This window comes from Myiozetetes cayanensis, unplaced genomic scaffold (genome assembly GCF_022539395.1).
Source record: "Myiozetetes cayanensis isolate MyiCay16 unplaced genomic scaffold, myiCay2020 scf31, whole genome shotgun sequence".
NCBI lineage: Eukaryota > Metazoa > Chordata > Aves > Passeriformes > Tyrannidae > Myiozetetes > Myiozetetes cayanensis.
Genome location: NW_026087533.1, coordinates 3,268,562 through 3,291,172, shown reverse-complemented (window position 1 = coordinate 3,291,172; position 22,611 = coordinate 3,268,562). Strand labels below are relative to the sequence as shown.

Below are 22,611 nucleotides of genomic sequence, written 5' to 3'. Positions count from 1 at the left end.
GGGGATAAGGCAGCTGGTCCTGGCACATCCATCTTTGGAGGATGAACAGGGATGCACAGGCGAGCACACGGAGCAGCTTCACCCATGAAGAAGCACCCACTGCATTTCAAGTAGTTTTCCTGAATCCCACCAGCAGGGAATTCCCCTTGAGACCTCATTTCCCTGAGAGCAACCCCTGACCCCCAAATCCCCAGCCTGGGGCACGCGCAGTCACTCAAGCGACTGCTTTCCTCTGGAAAACAAACTCCATGGGAGCAGCTCCCCTGTGGATCAAACAGCATCAAACAGCACCGAAACTATTAAAAGAGAGACCAGTTGAGTCAACACCCATCCCAAGAGCTTGAGCAAACAAGGAAAAGGAAATCCAGGAGTTAACAGATCCTATTAAAAAAGTTCCTTGCCCACACCACGCAGCCTGGCTTCCACATGCCCAGCAAGGGAGCACGGGGATTGCTATTCCTTGGGTTGGGGCAGAAAGGAGATGGGACTGGAATTCCAGTTTAAACCACAGTCTAAACACTTGGAGGACTGGAGGAAACACCCATCCTTCAAATGAAAAGAGATTCTGGGGCAAGAGAAGCTGTCGCAAGGCAATGCTGGCGCTGCAGCTTCTGAAGGTTTCTTGTCTTTCTGTTGGGATCAGCAGATTCACACGGTGCCATTCCTGCCCAAGGAATTGATGGCAACATCAGGAATTTCCCCCTCCAACACGAGGGCTCCCATTTCAGCTGCCTAAAGGTTCATCCCCATCCCTCCCAGGGGGAGCTGGGCTGCTTTTCCCAAGGCTCCGGCTGCTGGCGGATGCAGGGCCATGTAAATATTTACTCCCGAGCAACCAGCCAGGGAGAGACTCTGCCCCACGTGTGGTTTTTTCCTTCCTGGGCTGTATCTGGGTTACTGCAGCCCTGGCAGGGGCCGGATGCTGTGCCTGGGGTTATATAAGCTCCATCCAGCAGTGTCTGCTCCCTCGCTGCCTAACGACTCCAAACCCACCCTGACCTGATCTGCTTCCATCCTCAGCCCGGGCAGGAAGAGCCCAGGGGATGTGGAAGGAAGGGATAGGGAGGGAAGGGTGATGGCACCCATCCTGGACCCAGCATTCCCACCCTGGGGATGTCAGAATCATCCAGGTTCCACACGCTCCCCGCCCTGCAGCTGAAGCTGGGGTGATCTCCATGTCCTGAGCTGCTCACAGACATTTGGGAACCCTCTCCCAAGGCCAGAAGGGAATGATTTGCAGCTTCCCAGCACCCCGGCCGCTGCAGTACAGATCCATATGGCACAGGATCCAAGGTCAGGCTTAGTCAGAGCTCTGGCAGCGCTCCCTCCCCTGATTTTAAAGACCTCCCTCAAAGCAGTGCGGAAAGAACATTAGAAGAACACTTTAATCAAACACTTTTCATGGAGGGAAGGAGGTAAAGCCTTCACGCACTTCCCTGATGCAGGCCAGGTCAGGGAGATGTTGACATCTCCCATTCCAGCTCCCGCCACGGGGACATTCCTGGAGTCGGAGCTGTAAGAGGCTCTGCAATTCCCATGGCCCTGAAAAATGCTGGTGTTCAGAGGCAATAAAAAAAGAAAATTAAAAAAAAACCCCAAACATATGTGCCTTCCTGCAGCAGGAGTCACTGGTGCCAGCCTTGGGGACAGGAGGGTTTGTCCCTGCAGCTGGGGTTGGCATGAGCCATCACATCCCCCTGCAGGTTGAATTAGGGTGGGATTAACGTCCCCTCCTTTCACAGGAGGAGAAGAAATACGAAGGAGGAGGGAAGAAAGCCCACTTGGTTGGTGTTTCAAGCTGGAGTTGGGTAAGGAGGGGGAGGAAGGAGGGAAGGGAGCACATGGAGCGGCTGGAAGGGCTCGGCATGCTCACGGTTAAGCCGGATGCTCCTGCGGCTTCACCCCGGCTTCCCAAGCACCCACGCATGGGAAGATTGTTTTGGGAAAGCCAGGATGCTTCCAGGATGATGCCTGTCAGCTAAGAAGAGGCACAAAAATGAGACTGGCTACAAAAACACCCCATCCTCTCAGGCTTCCCAAGTTTACTGGAGCAGCTGCAGGCTCCATCAGGCAGGAGGAATGACACAATTATTAACCAAGGTTAGGCAGCTCTCCCACCCCCCCTGGATGATTTTTCTCTGGAAGGAGGCAGATGAAGGGTCAGTCTGGGTGAGGGGATGGTGAAGACCCCTGGGTGATGCTCACTGGGAACCCAGGGGTGATTTTTTGGGGTGCAGGGTGGGAGTGAGTGGCTGAGGAGCTGGAAAAGCCCTGGGAGAAGGCACAGGGTCTGGGAAGGAGGCAGAGAGGGGGAGCAGGCATGCTCAGAAGGGCTGCCCTTCTGAAGGACACTGCAGAGAGCAGGGTTGGAGGAGACACACGTGTCTGAGCAGCACCAGGGCCACTCCAAAGGCCACTTTAACCCTTTAGGACACCAGGCTGGGTGGGCCCTACAGAGAGGCAGCAGCCCTGGGTCAATCAGCAATCCCCGTGGGGAGGGATCCAGGCAAGCATGGACACCATCCCATATTCCTGTGTCACATGGGGACCATGGAGAGCTCCCACATGGGGATACTTTGCTGGTTGAACCCCAAAATCACTGATGTGTCCCCAGCCACGGGGACTCTTCATCCACAAAGCCATTACTCGGGACCATCCCCTTCTTTCTCCAGGGAGAAGAAGCAGCAGGGCAGGAAGGAGAGAAGGCTGTTTTGGGGTGGTGGAGGGTCAAGGATATGGGAATAAGCCCCCAGCAGGGCTAAAGCTCGGGGAGGATAGTGATGAAGGAACAGAGCATTTTGCAACCGGCTCCTGGGAGAAAACCCGTCTCAGGCTCCCAGAGTTTGGCTGCAGCTTCTTCCCATTTATCCCTCTCACGAAAAAAACACGCTGGATTTCTCTCTTCCCTTGCCTGACCATCAGTTGCCCAAAGATCAGCCAGGTTTTGCTGATGGCTGGTGGCCTCCAGCACAGCCCTCGTGGGATGTCTCCCTGGGAGTGTTTCACCCCTCGGAAAAAATGGAGCTGGATCCAGCGGCTCCCTGGAAAGACAGGGAGTGAGGAGCCTGGGAAGGGCAGGGAGAGAGCTGCGTGCTCCCAGCATCAGCAGCAGATGCAGCAGGGGAGCCTCGAGGGAAGGGGATGAAAATTGAACTTGCTCGAAAGGAATTAAAGAGCTGCTGATTTACACCTATAAATAGAGCGAGGCCGCGGCTCGTGTCACCCTGCAAGGGGAGGGGGGGAAACCACGGTACTTAAATTACACCCACTGCGTCTCCCAACGTCACCACACGCCCTGAACTTCCAAGCCCCACGGATCCCCAGTGTGGATCACTCCAGGAGCTGTCCCACTGGGACGGCACGTGCAGGGCCCTGACGCAGCTTCGGCTTTGCCAAACCCTCTTCTGCCTCACCAGGGAGCAGGCAGGGGTTTGATGCAGGTCCACATCCCCCCCAAGTGCTCTCCTGCAGCTCTTTTTGGGCTGGTTTCAGCAATTTGGGTTGGTTTGGGCAATCTGTAAGAGAAGCACCCAGTGGCTTCAACGTTCAGAACGGAAAAGCGTTGATTTTCCACCCCAAAATGACATTTCCTGGTGAGAAGTTGACTTCTTGTCTTTTGTTTCAAGATACAGGTACAGAAAGTGCTTCTAAGCAAAACAATTTCCTCCAGAACAAACCAAATGTTTCATTCAAGCCTCATTATTTTCTTGTCGCTAATTAAGAAGAAAAGCCAAGAACCAGGAAGGTAATTAATTTATGCTGCTTTTTGTGACTCACTGAGTTAATGCAGATACCACACAGGGGCCACAGAGCTACCCAACCCCCCCAAAACCTCTCTGTGGTCTCAGCATGCAAAGCAAAGCACAGGGAGAGAAGGGAAAAGCAAAACATTCAGCCCTAATTTCGGGGATCACTCCTGCACCCCAGCCATGGGTGGGCAGGGGCTGTAACCAGAATTGGGGTTAAAATCCACGAGCATCCAGCACTGCCCTGCAGCCTCCAGACGTTTTCAGATGTGAGGATGGACTACATCCACATGGGATGTGGGTGGGGAGGGGGATGAAGTCCTGGGTTGCGCCTGGGCTGGGTCCCTGCACGGTTTGCCCACCCAAGGTGCCCAGCACAGCCTGGCTGTGATCCCAACCAGCCACCAGAGCTGGATCACACACAACACCCCCAGAAGTCGTGTTGTCACAGTCAATATCCATTAAGACCCATTCCTAGTGACGAAGGGACTGCTTTATTTTCTCTTGGTGTGACATTACCACCCCCTTACCCACAAGCCTTGCTCAAACAGCTGAGCCCCACCTCCAAGCCACTGAACTGCCCCTTGTTTTCCCTCTCTTTCCCCATAATGCAAACACCCCGGGGGCAAATGGAAAGAGTTTCCTGTGATAGGAGCCCAAGAGCCGCCTGGTAGAGCCTGCAGCTCCCTGGATCCCGCTTATCCAGCCCCAACGCCTACGTGTGGGAGAAGGTGACCTGGCTGCACCCTGCCTGCTTTGCACAAGATAAGAACACCGTTGATAGCATCGGGCCAGTCCTGGAGTGACTCAAAAGCCACAGAACAAAAAGCAGACACTGACAGGTACCAGCCTTGCTGCAGCCCAGCCAGGCAGCCACAACCCAGAACCTGCACCAGCCCGGCCCTCGCACACCTCGTGAGGACTCGTGACAAAGGGTTTAGGCTGGATATTAGGAAAAGGTTCTTCCCCCAGAGGGTGGTTGGGCACTGGAACAGGGTCCCCACGACACCAATCCTGGCAACAGCCTCAGGGACATGGTGTGACTCTTGGGGATGGTCTGTGCAGGGCTAAGAGCTGGACTCCATGATCCCTGTGGGTCCCTTCCAGCTCAGCATATTCCATGATTCCGTGACTCTCTTGTCAGGAGGGGCTGGCAGGGGGATGCAGCAGGGCTCTGATGTCTGACGGTTTCCCAGTGGCACCATCCTCCTGCAGCAGCAGTTCACAGGCAGTTCCCACTGGCAGGCCCCAAATAAGTCCTCCAGTGGAAGGGGAGACAAGTGTAGCCACACTGCACTCCAAGGCAGCTGCAGGGAGAAGCTGTGCCTTTCCCAAACCTCACTGTCCCCTGGGGACCTTTGGGAAGCAAAGCCCACACTCCTGAACAGGATAAACAAAGAAAAAGCTGCAGCCAGAGCCTTCCTCCTGGATGCTGAGAGCTTCTCATGCTCCCTGCACACACGGGATGGATGCCAGGGCACCAGCAGGAGCGATGCTGGTGTGGCTCCCTGCAAGGTCAAGGTGCCAAGGACAGTTCAGAGCTGGTCCAGGGGACAAGGATGGGCTGTCTCACTGCCTGGAGCCTTTTGGAGAGCAGCTTTTTAGAGCCATTTCATGCATTTGAGCTGTGAGGCTGCGGGGAATGGTGATCACAGGAATGGGTCTGGTGTGCTGGTTTAACAGCCATTATGGCAGGGCATGGAGGGAAGGGTGGGCAGGGGGTACTGATCCCTCTCTCCTGCACCAGCCAGTGGCACAGCACAGCTGGGCACACAGAGGGTGAGGAGCTGAGCCCCGGCACAGGCAGCAACTGCCAGGCAGGGCAAGGGCAAAGCCTCTTCTGGTAACTCAGTGCCTGCAGCAACACCACATGGAATGTGCCTTTAATCCCATACCAGCCCCAGCAGGCACTGCCGGACTCCAGAGGGATGCAGGGAGTGCCAAACTTCACACCCTGGCGAAGCAGCCCCCTCCCAGCCACGGGCATCACCAGGGCATCACCATCAAGGATGGTGATGGCACTACCAGGAAGCTTGTGGGTTTTGTGTAGGGCTTGATCTGGAGAGGCAGAAAGGTCCCCAAAAAGATGAGCAGCCTGGGGAACACGACCAAAGGCGTCACTGCATCCTGCAGCAGCCGGAGTCAGGAGCCGCATGCAGATGAGCCCGGCTCCCCACCTGCCCTGACACCCTCCCAGGAGCAACACGCTACCCTTGGGAAGGCAAACCTCATTCTTCCCACCCAGAGTACCCCTGGGGAAGCAAGGAGGGTGCTGCACCTCAGCCAAGTGGGACACAGGTGTGGTGGGACCCCGACAGCAGCGCTGCAGTGCTGCAGAGCAGGAGGGGGATGCAGCGATCCTGGAGAGCTGTGAATCATCCGCAGGCACCCTGGATATCAGCCTGCCAGGATGGGCGGCCCCCCCGCCAGAACCTGCTGTGTACACTTAGGAATAAGCTGTTTACACTGAGAATTTGGTGATATCACGGAGATCTCTCTCTTGGGCACGATCCAGGCTCAGCACCCACTCGCCCCTCTGGCACAAAGCTCCTTCATTTGTTTTTCCCACTTGGCTACTCCCCATTCAAAGGGGCCATGCCCACCTCTCTTCCCAAACATCCTAGGGCAGCTCAGGGAAGCCCACAAGCCCTTTGCATGATCCAAGGACTGGGCCTTCCCTGCAAACCAGACAGCAAACCTCCATGTGCCGAGCCTGCAGCTTCACAGACAAGCGCCAAAGAGCCGGCGGCGATTCCTCCCAATTAAACCTCATCGCCCTGACCCAGAAGGTCTGGTCAGCCAGGCGAGCCACAGACAGCTCGAGTGCTCCTAATTCTGCCCCTTCTGACTCTAAAAGATACACTAATTAATTAAGATCAACCCAAACCAAACAGTTGGCTCCGCTGTGCTGTGTGGAGCAGCTTGCAGCAAACTCTAATTGCAGTGCTGGCGTCTATTAGTGGGAGAGGGACTCATCCTGCTTTGTCTGCACTGCTCCAACTTGGGCTTTCCCTTGCTTTAGGCTTAGGTTAAGGTTAGGCTTGGGTTTAGGAACAGTTCCAGGCCAGCCAGCACCTCTCCACAGAGGGGAGGGCATCCACTGCAAGAGCCACACTTGGGGGAGACCCATGTCCAGAAAACCTGCCTGAAACAGGCTGAGAAGTGCCAGGTTGTTACTGCCCTTGCAGGCAGGGCAGGGCAGGAGTGATCCTGCTTCCCTGACTCATCATACCTGATTCAGGTAAGCCCTAAAACCCCGTTTTTCCCACCACCTACTTTCCACCAGGACACTTGTGTGGCTCCATGCTGCAGCATTCCCTGGAATCTCACAGGGAGCATCCATGCTGGGCAATGTCCCCAAGGGATCACAGTGCCAGTGGTGATCATCGCAATGACAAAATTTTGGGACCAATATCCCCCCTGACCAGGCTGGGATGGATCACAGCCCCATGGCACCTTGGCTGGGATAAGAATGGTGAACATTCCAGGGAGGACAGGGAAGGCAGTACCAGCCTCCTGGGTGGAGAAGGTGTCCATACACAACCATAACAGGATTGCCCTGACAGCAATCCACGGACAGAGGCCTTTAGGAGAAACATTTAAACATATTTATTTTTGAGAGCAGGGAGAACCGAGGCAGCAAGAGCACATCACCCTCATTTTATCTCCTAAGCACTCACAAGAAATTAACAGATCAATTGGGAGTCTTTTACAGGGCTGGTATTAATTTCCTCCGAGCTGTAAAAAGGAAATGAGAGACAAAAGGCATTAAATGGACTTGCCCAAGTGCCCAAGTGAATGGTGTGAGAGCTGGCGTGAGAACCCTGCAGCTCCCAATTTCCAGCCCTATGTTTAGATAATGCTTCTCCTTCACACCAGAAGGAAAGCCAAGGACACTCTGAAAGAAAAGCAGATCTTAAGAAAGACCTAATTGCTGTTAAAGACCGAGAGGCTCAGGGTGCCTTGGACTGTCACCCCATAGCTACAGCCCTTCAAGCAGGGAGAGAAACACGGAGTCAACTGGAGATGCTGCTGGAGCAGCGATGGCTTGGGAGGCTTCAAAGTTCTCCTCCACCTCTCTGCAGCTCCAGAGCTGGCCCATGACAAGATGCTGTCAAACGTTCTCCTCTGAGCTTTGAGAAACCAGTCAGGGTTTGGCACTACGTGCCCAAACCTCCAGTGACTCTGGGTGCTCCGGTAACCCCGATCCCTCCTGACTACATTCCTCTAACTGGCACGTTGCAGAGCCACTCCCAAGCCACAGCCTGAGATTACCAAACCTGTTCAGAGCCTCCAGGCAAGCTCCACACACAGCTTTTCTAGGGTGGAACCACACGAATCTTTACCAACACATGGCACTCACCCAGCAGGAGCCAGGCACGCAGGCACGGAGGCACACGGGGACAAACTGCCACCCAGATTGCTGCTGCTGCTGCTCTGAGACTCATTTTCACTTTTTCCCACCAGCTCTGGATGGGTGAATCCCACAGCCAAGCCTGCAAGGCTGGGATCTTCCCAGCACAGCTCATTTACCCTGGAAAACTGAGTCTTCTCTAGGGGCAACAGCACGCTCATCCAGGTTCACATCCTTCAAAACTATCAGAACAGCGACAGCAGCTGGATTTGAGCACTTTGGGGAGGTTGAAGGTTTAGAAAAACTTTTCCAGCTCCAGGGAAAGGGCCCAGCAGCTAAACATAACTCACTCTCAGCAGCATGCTCTTCTCAGACTCCCTCAGCTGCCGCAAGGCGCTGGATGCCGCAAATAGCTGGGTTAGGAGGGGTCAGCGCCGGGGGATTTCTGGAATAAAATCCTCCCAGTTAACATCTGCACAGTGCAAAGGGAGCCTTCACGCTGTTTGATGCAGGTGGTGAATGCTTTGGAGCAGAAAGGACTCAAGCTGATGTGAGGAGACAGCGCCTGGTCACCCAAAATAAGGGTCCGATCTGGACACCCAAGTTAAGGCTCCAGTCGCTCTCCCAGTTCCTTGCCCTCAAGCACATTTAATTCCCAGTTCCTGCTGGCCCTCGAAGCCCTGGGGAGAGTTAAAGTTGAGCCAGCACGAGGTGACCACGGACAAACTCCGCAGGCAGAGCGATGCCAATCAGCCTTTCCCAGGAAGGGCAGATTTCCTACCGGGAACACGGGCAGGAAAGACAAACAAAAGCTTTTCAGGAAACAACCTGCTGGTCTCCACTCGGACAGGAGGGAGGAGGTAATTGCAATTAGCACTGATTACTACCGGGCTTTGCAAGCCCAGACAAAGTGACACCGCTCTCAGCACACGCCACTGGTGAGTCCAGAGCCAACTGAGCACTCGGCCACCGTCACCTCTTCCCCGGCTTTCGTCAGGAGCTGCCAGCACACACAGATCCCACCCTGGTGAGAGACCCTGGGGGCTGGAGAGCCTTCCCTGTCAGACACCATTCCAGCCTTCCAGCACTGTTCCCAGCCAGGATGCTATTTCACACCCAGCCGAGCTCCTGGGAGCAGATGCTCTTCCCTCCACATAGCAATTCAGACAGGAGAGGAGCTGTACCTTGCAAAACACACCCCCAGGGACCAAGGCTGCTGTGGGAAAAGCATTCCCAAGGGAAACTGAGGCACTCACAGGGCTAGATACACCAGCTCTTCTCTTTAAATGCCTCTGTGTGCTTAAATCTGTGCTTAAATCTGGCATGTCTGCTGTTTAAATCTCCAGCAGTGGGGTGGGAAACTGCCTTGTCTCCAAATCCGTCATTAGGATTTAGCATGTCGTGACTCCAGAATGCAGAGTAATTCCAGGCACTGGAAAAAAAAAAACACTGCCAAAGAGTGTGTGCCTCTGCAAATATGTGTCTGATGAAGAGAGGGGAATTATTTCCCCAGCAGCACCCTCTGTTAAGTGGAATTTAAGTGGAGTCCCTTGAGGTCGATTATATTGTGACTTTCTGGAGACAAAGCCCATGGACGGTGCGATGTTTATGAGTCACTCCTGGGAAACCCAAGGAAACACACATGTTCTCCTCTAATGACAAAAACTACTTTGTATTCTCCAACTTTCTGCTCACATCACCACCCCAACTTCAAAGGAGCCTCGGGTCAGTCCTGCCCTTGTCACGCAGCTCTCCCGGGAAGGAACCCAAAGCCATGGGGTGATGGGGCCACCAAATTTTGATAGCCACCAAAGGTGACACAGCACCAGATTTATTCCCACTGCCCCGCTCCGAGCAAGGCTCAATCTTTGATCTTGCCACTTTCTGTCAAACACACAGCAACAAGTGTGTGCACGCCCATCTGCAGAGCTTTTAATTTCATTTCTTCCTTCCCAAGCAGAAACACACGTGTTCTTCCGCCCGAGGAAAGAGCAGAAGAACAAAACGTGACAAGATAGCCATCCCTCAATTAACACACAGCTGGAAGGTGTTGGAAGATCAGAGAGATAAGTGAGATATCAAGCACCATGCAGAATAGATGGTGATGGTAGCTTGCCTAAGGAGGTGCATCAGCCAGCACCGTGAAGCGAGAGGATCAACCATCAATACTTGGTGCGACTCAAACCATCCCCTGCTCCTCTGCTGTTCTCTTTGAAGTCGCCTGGCCCTAATTTCAAAACACTGAGGATGTTATCAAACCTACACCAGCAGCTCTGAGCCCCAAACAGGGGAGAAGGAAGTGCTGATGAGCCAGGCAGCCCAGCAAAGCCAGAGTGGGGATGAGGTGTTACCCAGCTCTGGCTCTGCTCCACAAGGCTGTGTTTTCACAGAGTATTCCAGGAGGATTTCGGTTTTTATTTGAACAAATTGGGCCTTGGGGATGCAAAAGAGAAGGAAAAAAAAATAAAAGAAATCAAATGTTTACAAGGCAGCTGCAGTAATTCCTCATTATTGCTTTTCCTCTGTTGGTACCCACAGCTCCAATGATGGCCCAGCAAAGGACCAGCTCCTGCACGACCCTGGGACAAGGTTCTACAATCCCCATCACCTCTGCAGTCTACAGTCAAAATCCAAGACTTGCAGGAGGGAAAAGGGAAAGGATTATGTTAATGAAGTATTTATTTGCAAGCCTAATGAGTGTCTGGTTTATACAAGTGCTACAGAGATGTCTGTCTCTCTTCTGCAGAAGAGGGGCTGCAGTTCCTTGGTGTCACAGGACTGTTGTCACTCAAAGAACGACCCTCTGCCCTCCACCACCACCTGCTTTCCCCTTCTCCCATGTGTAATTCTCAAACCTCAGAGGACTCTAATTAGCTACATTAATTGCAGACAAAAGACTTGTTCTCCACCAGACTAATTCCCAAGGGAACTCCAGCACCTCTGGGTATTGTGGTTGGGTGCCTGGACCATTTGGGAGGGAGGACAGGAACCAAACAGGCCAAATATTGGCACGTTCTGCTCGTACCCCACAAACCACCCCCAGGTCTCCTGGAGGTCTCAGGGGAGGGAGAACTTCATGGCATCTCCCTGAAAGCCAGGCCAGCACCAATCCTGGCTCTGGCTGCTGTGGGACTCTCAATTCGACACCCAGATCCCAGATTCCACCTGCAGCCCTGTGTAGGAAGCCAGGCCATCCCTGACCCCTGGTACCAGGTCTCCAAGCCTTCCCTGATAAATGGGATGAAACAAAAGGTTCAGTTCCCGAGGGCCTCGAGGTCCAGAAGCTGCCACAGGCGACAGAGTCCCTGCAGGGAGCAAAGCCATGGCTGCAAACAGAGTGCAATCCTGCCTTAATGGACATTAGGGCTCACCAGGGAGGGATGGGCTGTGATTACAGACCTGTTCTGCTTTTCCCACTCCATCACCATCCCCGTCTTTCACAGCAGGAACCTTTCAGTCTTCCAGCCCTAATTAAACTAATGGTTTTCTCAGATCCATGAAAGGAACGGTTTGGATGGTTTTGAGCTCAAACACCAGCAATGGGCAGAGCAGGGAGGAAAAAATAAACGCCATGGCTGTTCTTTCTGAGATGGTAAAGCAGGGAGAAAGGGAGCCAGAGCATGTGTTTGGATCATTCCCCAATAAGGAAGTGGGAATGCAACAAGTCTGCATTGGAAGAGGCTGTTTAGATTCATTATCATGACAATTTACACTTCTGTGGTACCAGCTGCATCAGTATTCCAAAATCCTTTCCGAACAGTTATTCACCAAGCCCCAATTCTCCTGGAACAGCCACCAGCTCCCCAGTACAAGCAGGGAAGTGGTGATGTCTGAGGTGATCCCAGCCCACACACTACCACGGTATCTGCAGACAACACGTGATAAGACAGGTTTTAAGACAAACATTTCCCTCCAGCTCAGCGAGGGAATCCGCATCAACCAGTCCCAGGATTCAGGGGAACAGCCCTTCCCACCAGCCTTGCTTTGCCAGTGGCCATCCCAGAGAAGCCAGCCCGGCACAGCCCTGCCTGGCTCCCAGGAGAAGCCAACCCTGGGGTGGCAGAAGGGTGACACAGATAACCCCCGTCGTGCTCATCCCACGTCACACACACACATGTATTTCCGTCACGGGTCAAAGCACTTCTTGGAATGTTCCTTTGCTGTCCCCTTTCCCAGCCTTGCAGGTGGCACCAACAGCGATGTTCCCATGCTGGTGGTTTTGCTCCGGGGTGTTTTTGCTGTGTCTGGTACAAGATCCGGTTCCTACACCCTGTGTCACCACCACAACAGGTTTCCTACCCTGCTTATCATCCCTGACCCCAAAAAAACTCCTCAAGTTCCTCAACTGTGAGACCTCAGGGTGGCCCCTCAGAAAGCCCTGGTTTCAGAGGAGGATGACTGTGGGCTGCTAAAAACATTTTGAAAAGCACCCAAGTGCTTTAGCACCCAAGTGTTTTAGCACCCAGATGCCGCTGCCAGCCAGCAGCTGCCAGTTTCCAAAAACATTCCTCTGGTAATTTTGAAACTGCCCCTTCTCCTCCGTGCACAGGAGCCACCCTACCACGGTTTGAGCTTCTGTGAGGCTCCACCACCCCATGTGCACCCATCGTGCTCTGCTCTCTTCTTTTCCCAGCTCCTATCACCCGCCTGCAGGCACCGGGAACTTCCTTAATCTTGTTCCTCCCCAGACACCAGCAGCGATGGGGGGCAGCTGGGACCGGCCAAAGGCGACTGGTGCCACTGCACTGAGCACCAGAGCTGTGCTGGCACAGGGGGCTGAGAGGTGACACCAAGTCACCCCCAGAGCAGCAGTGTGTCCCCATGTGCCCACGGCTCCGGGCTGAGCACCGACTCCATCCCCAGCTCGCTTTACACCAGCCCTACAATCACACACTGGGGACGTCTCTGGTTGGTGCTGGCGGCTGCCAGACGATCTGGAGGGGAGAGGGAACACCCCAGACACACGGCAGAGCCGAGTGCTGCGAAGGGGGAAGAAGAGAGAGAGAGAGAGAGCAATGACTCAGTGATTGCTACAGGCTCCAAACCCGAGCGGCAGTGCGCACGTCTGGCGCATCAGCGAGCCGAGGAGCTCAGCTGTGAAGTCGTGCCCTGCAGGGACCCTCCGCTGCAGTCACCGGCGTGGACACGCAGGGAATCCAGTCCCTGTGTGCTGGCTCTGGCTCTGGCTGAGCTGGAGTTCATCTCACCCTCACAGGGCTGTGTAGCAGTGGCTGGAAGTGGGTTGATAACACCTCGGTGTTTTGGGCCTCCAACACTCCCCCCTCACCAGCAGGCTGGGGGTGGGCATGATCCTGGGAGGGACTGCCAGGACAGCTGCCCCAAACTGACCAAAGGGACACTCCATACCACATAAAAGCCCAGAGAAAGGAGGAAGTGGGGTGGATATTTGTTATTATGACATTTGCCTTCCGGAGCAGCCACTATGCGTGTACTGAAGCCCTACTTCCTGGGAAGGGGCTGGACATCGCCTGCTGATGGGAAGTAGAGAATAAATCTTTTGTTTCCCTTTGTTTCTGCACACGACATTTGCTCTTGCAAACTGCCTATATCTTGACCCATGAGGTTTTTTTCCATCCTAGGTTCTCCTGTCCCATCCTGCTGAGGAGGGGAGTGATAGAATGGCTTGGTGGGCACCTGTGGTCACAGAATCCCAGAATGGTTTGGGTTGGAAGGGACCTTCAAAGACCATCTAGCCCCACCCCCTGCCATGGGCAGGGACACCTTCCACTAGCCCAGGTTGCTCCAAACCCCATCCAACCTGGCCTTGAAGACCTCCAGGGATGGGGCAGCCACAGCTTCTCTGGGCAACCTGTACCAGGGCCTCACCACCATCACAGTAAATTATTTATTTCTTATATCTAATCTCAACCTTCCCTTTTCTACTTTAAAACCACTGCCCCTCATCCTGTCACTAAAGGCCCTGGACTGAGGTCTCTCTCTGTACTGCAGTCAGGAAGATGGACTCCCAGAGAAAAGAAGTAGAGGCACCACCCAACTTTCAAACTTTGGTCTCAAGATGTAAATTTTAGGTTACTTTCCAGACAAGCTCAGCCCATCACACCCCTTGACGCTCCAAGGAGGCTGGGAAGCCACTTGGTGCAGACAGACAGAGGGCTCGATGGAAGGCAGCTCCTAATGGAATATGACTGCTGTGCTTTCTGGCTTTAGAAGGAAGGGCCTGGGATGTGCTTTGGAGACACAGTAGCCCCAGCTCTTCTCCAAGGTGGGTAAGAGCTGGTGGCCCACTATAAAGCTCTGCCCATTGGCCCCCAGCACAGCCAGCAAAGGGACTGCTGCCCACGCTATTATTTACACTCCTGACTCACTTCTTCCCTTTCCCCTGAAACAGAAAAGTATTTACAGTCAAACTTGAATTCCCCTGAATGTCTCCAGGAGCCACGTGAGCCGAAAGGTCAATCCTCAGTCAGGAAACCAGGTCCTCGTGCTAAGAACCCCCACCAGCCCTGCCCAACCACTCCTTGGGCATGGTGGGAAGGAACCCATACAATATCCCTACAAAACCTTGGATACAGGGCACAGAGGGCCTCTGCTTGGTATGTTTATGAAGGTCTGGCCTGCAGCAATGCAACAGGTTGAGACAACAAGCCTCAGACACAAAGGTTTCTCCTGGCAAAGTCAAGTCACCACCAGATGTGGTCTGTACAGGGTTGTGGCTGCCCCTCACCCCCTCTTCTCCTACACAGTCTTAAAATATCACGTGATTGTTAAGTAAAGCAGCCAGCACCAGCCTTCCCCTTCTCTACTGGGATTAACAAAGCAGGACCAGCCCACGCCTGCAGGACACGCTGGGGTGACAAGTCCCTCTGACCCCTGTCAGGTGGGGAACCCTCCAGGAACCAACATCCTCTGAGGCACTTTACAAAAATTACATGAAGAAGGGTTCAACTCACACCCTGGATTCCCCAAACAAACCTAAAGTTTGGGCTCCTGGAGAGAGGATAAATCACCTGGAACGGACAATACCTGGATGTACTTAGGCCTTAATATGTGTCTAAAGTGTCAAGAGGAGCGAGGGGGGAACTGAGCAACAGGACAGAAGTCAGGTTGCATCTCCTGGCCCAGGGAAGAGCCCTGTAAACTCTTCTGAGCTTACATGGTCACCCTGCACTGTGCCAGGGGATAACACCCCAAAGCCATTCAGAGGATTGAAGGCTCTCAATTTTGTAGCAATGATCAACATGGCTCCAATCATCAGTTCCAACCCAGCAAAGAGGCCCCCAGAGCTGGGGAAGGGAAGTCAGGAGGTGCCTAGCTGTCACACACGGCCCACGCTGCAGGAATTCCCCTTCTTAGAGCAAAGATGTTTGTCCCTGGCACCTCAGAATTTTGCAGGGTCACCCTGATGCACCAACAAACTCACGCTGGCAGGATGGGGGGAAGGAGGAAGCACTGCAAGTTCCTGTTCTGCTTATCACTCCCCTTCCCCTCTACACAGAACCTGGATGCTCCAAACCCTGTCGTGTTTAGGGGAGCCTGGAGATGCGTGAGGCTCATCCTGCCATCCCAGTTCGTGCTGCACAGCAGTGCAGGTTGTGTAAGAGCTATTCCTGTGCGGAAAAAAGCCTCTTTTGCTGCTCCTGAACAACATCCTGTGATCCGGGGCGGGACAGACAAGGACAGGATTTGGACACAGAGCAGCAGCTCACGAGCGGAGGGAGCTGTAGCAGCAACTTGGGAACTACACGCCAAGACAACATGAACAAGCCACGCTATCCCCATCCAAACCACAGAGAGGAGGCCAAGGAAAAGGATGTCCCAGGACTGCCCTGCTGCCACAGCCCCTGTCAGAGGTGCAGGTAAGCTAAGGTGCGGATTTTGGCATAATCAGCATCCCTGGAGCTCTGCAGAGCACCTGCCATCCCCAAGGACCCCTGCCAAACCTGCAGCCTCTCCTAAAATACACCCCTTAAACGCGCACAGTTGCATAATATTTGTAACACCCAAGAACTCGCCGACAGAAATAACTTTTCCTGCAGCACAAACCAGCCCCAACTGCAGGCAAGGACGGCAGGAACAGCTTCCCCCGGGGCCGATGACGACGGAGGGTGCCCGTGGGAGGATGTCCCCGTGTCCCCCACCCTGGACGACCCCCGGGAGCTGCTTCCCGATGCCCATTCTGGTGTTTTCCAGCGGCGGTTTTCCCAACGCACACCCCGAGCAGGCAGGGCCGCAGGCCATTAGCCCCTCCTTTCTCCACCAGCTTCCGCACACAGATACTCCTGATTTCATCACTCTTTGCTCTCCGAGGCAGGAGCACTGAAAGCGCAGTGCAACAGCCCCGCGCAGCTCGTTCAACGCGCGCTGGGAGAGCCCTGGGAAAGGAGGTTTCAGGGCTGAGATCCCCCCCGTGGAGAGGCACCCTTCCAGCTGAACCTGCCTGAAAGTCACTCTGGGCAAAGCCAGGAAGGGATAAACCTCCATGGATCCAACCCCCTGCCCTGACTGCCTGTCTCTCAGACAAGCCTCAGGGTCTGAAGTGTTTGCACTCCTGCGCCCACAACGTAAATAAAACACCCAGGAGGGGTTGTGAAAATGGGGATTTACCTGCCTACTCACGCTCACAACAAGCTGGGAAAGGGATGGGATATTTTTAGGAATAGGGATCTGAGCTCCTGGGGGTCTCTTGGACCCCTCCAGACCAGGACAGTGCACAGTTTACAACAGGCACCAGCTTAAAAAAAAGCTCCCAAAGCAAGATTTCCCTCGGCAAGCTGGACTACTCCGTAAGCACAAGCGCTGTCCTGAGTGTTATTTAAACCACCGATGGTAATTGAGGAGCAAAATTTTTTAAAAAAAAAAAACAAACCAACAACAACATCAAAACCAAACCAAATCATCCCCCTCACCAGCTCCAGGCAAACATTTCACCTGCCCTCTTGGCTTTATCAGCACAGGCAGGACCGGGGCCAGCTCATCCCCTGCACTGCCAGGGGTGCGGAGCAGTTACATCACGTCGCTGGTCTGGGGTAATTCCGTTGATACGGATCCAGCTGCAGAAGTTTGGAAAACACTTTGTCAACAACACCCCCGCCCCGGCAGGCTGATGCTTTCCCGAGAGCAGGTGACTTTTCCAGCCCTGCTGCCCGTTATCCCTAATGCGGGAATCCTCCGGACGCTTTGCAGCAGAGGCAGCTGCCCAGCCTGGATCGCTGCGGAGGGGGAGGAAGGGGAGGCTGAAGCACCCGGAGATTTTTAAGTGACTTCTCCAAGGTTACAAAAGGCGTCTGTGGTTGAGAGAGGAAGAGAACAACCCTGACGCTTCCTCCCTGAGTGTCAAAGCGAACCTGGTCCAAGCAGGGGACGGTCAGGGGTCAGGGAGCATCTTCAGCCCTGCTCCCGGGCAGGGAGATGAGCAAGTCTGTGGGAGCAGAGGGGCTGTGGTGCCGCTGCCTGCCAGGCCCAGGGCAGAGACCCAAGGTCGTGGGCAGAGGGTCACCCACCACAGCCCAGCGGGCCTGGAGGGGGTGTATAGGATGTGTAGGAGAATTTATTCTGGGATGTTTGGGGTAGTCACACCCTGAGACGTTCAGGAGGGTCTCTCCTTGGGATGCTCACAGGGGTCACTCCTTGGGATGCTCAGGGATGTCTGTCCTGTTCAGCTGGGGCATCCCACTCTGGAATGCTTGAGGGCCCATCCTTGGGATGCTCAAGGGTTCTCTCTCCTTGGGATGCTCAGGGAGTCCCTCCTTGGGATGCTTGGGGGTGTCTGTCCCATTTGGCTGGGGGGTCCCACCCTGGGATGCCCAGGGGGTCCCTCCTTGGGATACCTGGGGGTGACAGCTCCATTTGGCTGGGGGGTCCCGCTCTGTGATGCTCAGGGGAGGGGATCCCTCCTTCAGACACTCGAGGCCCTGCTCCATGACACCGGGGATCTCTCCCCAGCCGCCTTCCCCATGACCCCCCACGCCGCCGCCCACCTACCCAGCTTCATGAGGCAGGCCAGGAGGATCCACAGGGAGATCTCGAAGGGGATGCGGACGTGCGTGTAGTCGATGCCCAGCACGGGGAAGGGTTTGCGGGGCTTGGCGTGCCCCTCTCCCGAGCCGTTGGCCGGCTGCTCCTTGAGGGGGTGGATCACCTCGGGGGCCGCGGGGGGCGCGGGGGTGAAGCCCCCGATCTCTCCGGCGGGCAGCGGGGCGGGCTGGCCCGGCGAGGGCTCGGAGGTCACCATGGGGTTGGCCTGCAAGCCCTGCCTGGGCAGCAGCGGCCCCAGCAGCAGCAGCGCCCAGGGCAGGGCGCGCAGGGCCGCGGCGCCCATGGCGGCGGGCTCGAGGGGCTCTGAGGGGCGCTGGGGGCGGCCGCGGCCGCGGCTCGGGGCTGGGGCCGCCCGGGGCTGGGGCCGCCCCGCCGGTACCGGAGCGCAGCTCAGGGCGGCCGCGGCGCCGGGGCTCGGCCCAGCGAGCGGGGCGGGCGGGGCGGGCGGGAGGCGGCGGGGGCGGCGCCGGCGGCGGCGGCGGGAGGAGGGAGGGAGGAGAGAGGAAAAGGGGGACAGGGAGAGCGGTGAGGGGGGTAAAGGAGGGAGGGAGGGGTGTTGTGGGGAGAGGGAGGGGAAGGGAAATGGCGGAGCACGGGGGAGTGGGAGGTGGGGTGCAGAGGGGGACAGGAATGGGGAGAGGGGAGTTAGGGGTGTTAGGGGAGAGGGGAGTTGAGGGTGGGAGAGGGAGGGAAAGGCAAAGGGAAAAGGAAAGGGCAGAAGATGGGGTGTGGGGGAAAGGGGGTGTAGGGAGGCAGGAATGGGGAGAAGGGGAGTTAGGGGTGTTAGGGGGAGAGGGAGGGAAAGACAAAGGGAAAGGGAAAAGGAAAGGGCAGAAGATGGGGTGCAGGGGAAAGGGGGTGCGGGAGGGGGCAGGAATGGGGAGAGGGGGCTTTAGGGGTGCCGGTGGGAGAGGCAGGGGAAGCAAAAGGGAAAGGAAAAGGGGTCCGTGGATGGGGGTGCAAAGTGGGGATCACGAGGATAGGAAGTGGGACGCAGGGGAAAGGGGGTGTGAGGGAGCAGGAATGGGGAGAGGGAATGAAAGGGAGAAGGGGTGCACGGAGGGGGGTGCAAAGGGGAGGGCGAGGGGGAATGTGGGTGCCTGGAGGTGAGGGGGTGCAGCGCAAAGCGGGGAGCAGAGAAATGGGAGGGAGCTAAGGCGAGGCTGGCACCGGGGGGGAAAGGCAAGAAGGGATGCAGAGAGACGATGGGGTGCAGGAGTCAAAGGCACCCCAATGCAAGGACGGGGAGGTGCCAAAGGAAAGCAGGAAAACGGGATCTGCGAGCAGAGGGGTGACACAGCACTGCACTGTGCCCAGCAGTGTGTGGGTGGCAGGAGGATGGAGGGCTGCACAGCCCAGTCACCCTGTGCGGAGTCAGACGGGGTTTGTGAGGTGGCAGAGCACCCTGGGCTGTCAGAAAGAGCCCAGCAGCCACCTCTGTGTTTGCTCCTTGAAGAGGCACAGCTGAGGTTTGCATATCACTGGGAGCAGGAGAGCTGCGGGGCGGTGGGGTTTGTGGGACACGGAGGGCTCTGACGGGCACTGGATGCTATTCTGGCCCAGCACGGAGCTGTAACCCCATCTGTGTTCGCCAGTACGGCCGTGCCCTTCTCCCCGGTCACCGGCCGAGTCTGAGTCACCAGGAAATCTGATAAGGCTCCAATAAAACCACTGGAGTAGCGTTGAGGGGGGGTTGCCTGGCACTGCGTGGCCGGGCTCAGCCGCCCTGATTTCTTGGCTCTGCTCCCGACATCCTGAGTGTCATATGTGCGTGTGATCAGAGCAGTCCAGACCAGTGGGAGTTTCGACCTGGTTTAGCTAAACTTCAGGAGCCAAGGGGCCTTTTGGTAAAGGTGCAGCCCCCAGTCCTTGGGGGGCACTGTGTGGGGAAGGCACGGGCCCTTTTTCCGTGACATGTGGCAGCTAAACCTCGAGCTTTGAAGGTTACGCCTGCTGGTTTGCATCGGTTACATTCTTAATTTAAGACGGCATCAGCTCCCAGAGCGCTGGTGCTTGTAAGGCTGCAGGGAATGCAGCCCTTCCCGGCAGGCAGGAGGGGAGCCCAGGAGCCCCTGCTGCAGCTCCTCGGTGGAAATCCATCCCCAAACAGTGACCCATCAATTCAAGCGAATCGTCAGCCCCAGCAGGAACCAGCTAGGTGTGTCAATTCCTCTCTTCCGCTTGGTTATGTGCTGGATATTCAAATTAATCTGTTTTAGCAATTAGGCAAGAAATCCTGAAGCGTTTCTCGTTCTGAAAAGGCTTAGTCATAACTGGGTGAGAAGCCTGAGCCGAGGCGACGCAGTTGGTACACTTTGGGTTGAGGCAGGACTGTGCACCGGCAGCGAGAGCCTCGCTGAGGCGAAAACACGGGGGCTGGTTTGCTTTCAGAAGCAGTTCCTAGAAGCTAAAACAGGTACAATGTTCCTGTGAAATAACTGGGTCAGGTTTTTCTACCTCCTCGTGCCTGGATCAGTCGGCAGCCAGGGTGGGTAGGGCTGGATCGTTCGGTGAGTGGCTGTTGTGCCTTTGCCAGAGGGTGAAGCATCAAATGAAGTCCTTGCTGCTTTGGGAGCAGGTTCCCATCTGGCTGGAAAAGGGCCTTTCAGCCTGTTGAACTCTGCAAAGAATTCTGGTTAGCTGCAGGTTCTTGACAAGGAGGAAGAATTTCCATCCCTGGAGGTGCCCAAGGCCAGGTTGGACGGGGCTTGGAACAAGCTGGTCTAGTGGAAGGTGTCCCTGTATGCTCTTTAAAGACCATCCAGCCCAAACCATTCTGTGATTCTGATTCTATGTTCCTGTTTCCTTTGGATCAGGAGATGAAAACCTGTAGATACCCAGTTAAATAAATGTAGATACCTGTTTTGCCAAGTTAATCCGTCAGCACTGCAGCGCTCTGACAGTGGCAAATACCCCCATCAGGGCCTTGGGCCTGGACCTGCCTTGGGGCTTCATCAATTCTTTGTGTCTCCTGTGTTAGGAGAGCACTCCAGTTACCTCCAGCTTGTCCTGGCCCAGCCAAGGTGCTCAGAGTGACTCCTGAAACACCATCCTTGCACAGGGAAGGAATGTAATTAGATTTATGCTCCTTAGCCTGGGAAGGGCAGAGGGTGTAAAATTGAACTTTATGTGCATGTTATGGGGTTTTTTACACTGAATTTTATTTTTTCTTTTTTTTCCCCTGTGTGTAGCATAGATTGAGGATAGGAAATGAGACATTTATTGCAAGTGTTAAAAATGCCTTCTGAATTAAATTGTTTTCCACTCAAATACTGTAAAAAGGGCAAGGCCAGCGCTCAGGCAGTTTTATTCCTTGCTCCCTGTAATTTTCCTTGTACTGAGAACCCACGCCCTGTTCCATGAGGATACTTTCCCAGGTTATCCTGCAGGAGCTGAGGTGCTGGGAGAACACCTTGTTTCCATTTCCCAACTTGGAAACTGCAGCAGGAAACTTCAGCTCTGACATCCAGAACCAGCAAGCCCTCCTTGCCTCCAGCCCTGTTATTCCTGTCTGTCACCAGCTTGAAAAAAATCAGGCTCCTGCGCCCCAATTTTCTCTCCATCAGCAAGGAAAAATTCCATGTCAAGGGCATCCAAAGGCTGCCCGATTTCCTCTGTGGAGCTGTAGATGCCCATGGGGATGGTATCTGAGAAAAGAAGATAAAACCCTTTTGTAAGGATGGTGGTGATGGATCCCGATTATTATTTGTTTAATTAAAAGACTCTGGACCGATGCAGAGGCAACAATTAACAATTACCTTCTGTGAAGAACTTTGACAACAGCTGCATAAGTAAATGGGTTATGAGATGGAGACAAATCATTGCAGCTCTGTCATTTTATGAGGCTGGAGGTGTAGGGGAGAGTCCTCAGGCTTCCACATAATGTCTGATTTAAGGGGCTTTTCCTCCTTCTGTTGAAATAAGCAAGTAGCAATTTTCTTCTGCCGTGCAGCTGGGGTTATCTGGGAGCCAGGGAATTAAGATCTAAATGAAAATTTATACTATTCATTACACTTTATTAATAGGCTTCAGGGATGTTTAATTGTGGAAATAAATTACAGAGGGATGAATTGGTAAGTTTTGATTTGTTTTACACACACACCCCTCCTTTTTGGGATAATTGGGACTGGAGGGGACGCCAGCTTTGCCTTCAGCCCAGGCCCGTCCCCACAGTCTGCAAAGGATAAGGCAAAGGGAAGGGTTTTGCAAACACTGCCACCCCCTGGCTCTTCCCACAGGAGTTTTAATTTCCAAAAAACCCCGAGCTTTGTGCTGCCTGGGCGAGCTGCTTCTCACACACTTCCCTTTGGCGAGTTGTGCTGGAAGGAGCAAGCGCTGGGCTGGGATTTTCCACAGGGACTCGGTCACAACTCACTGCTCGTGGAGAGGTCAGGGAATCACAGAATGTCCTGAGGAGGCCACCGAGATGATCAGAGGGCTGGAGCAGCTCTGCTGTGAGGAAAGGATGAGAGAATTGGGATTGTTCAGCCTGGA

General features: G+C 54.7%; 1 protein-coding gene across 1 annotated transcript in view; it reads right to left on the bottom strand.

The window, feature by feature from the left end:
• SLC9A1 (solute carrier family 9 member A1) overlaps positions 1-18,429 on the bottom strand; it is a 29,400-nt gene extending 10,971 nt beyond the window's left edge. Inside the window, exon 1 of the mRNA XM_050326518.1 lies at positions 18,064-18,429. Coding sequence (XP_050182475.1) covers positions 18,064-18,400 — 337 coding nt within the window. The 5' untranslated portion in view covers positions 18,401-18,429. The remainder of the gene's footprint in view (positions 1-18,063) is intronic.
• Between the last annotated feature and the right edge of the window lie 4,182 nt (positions 18,430-22,611).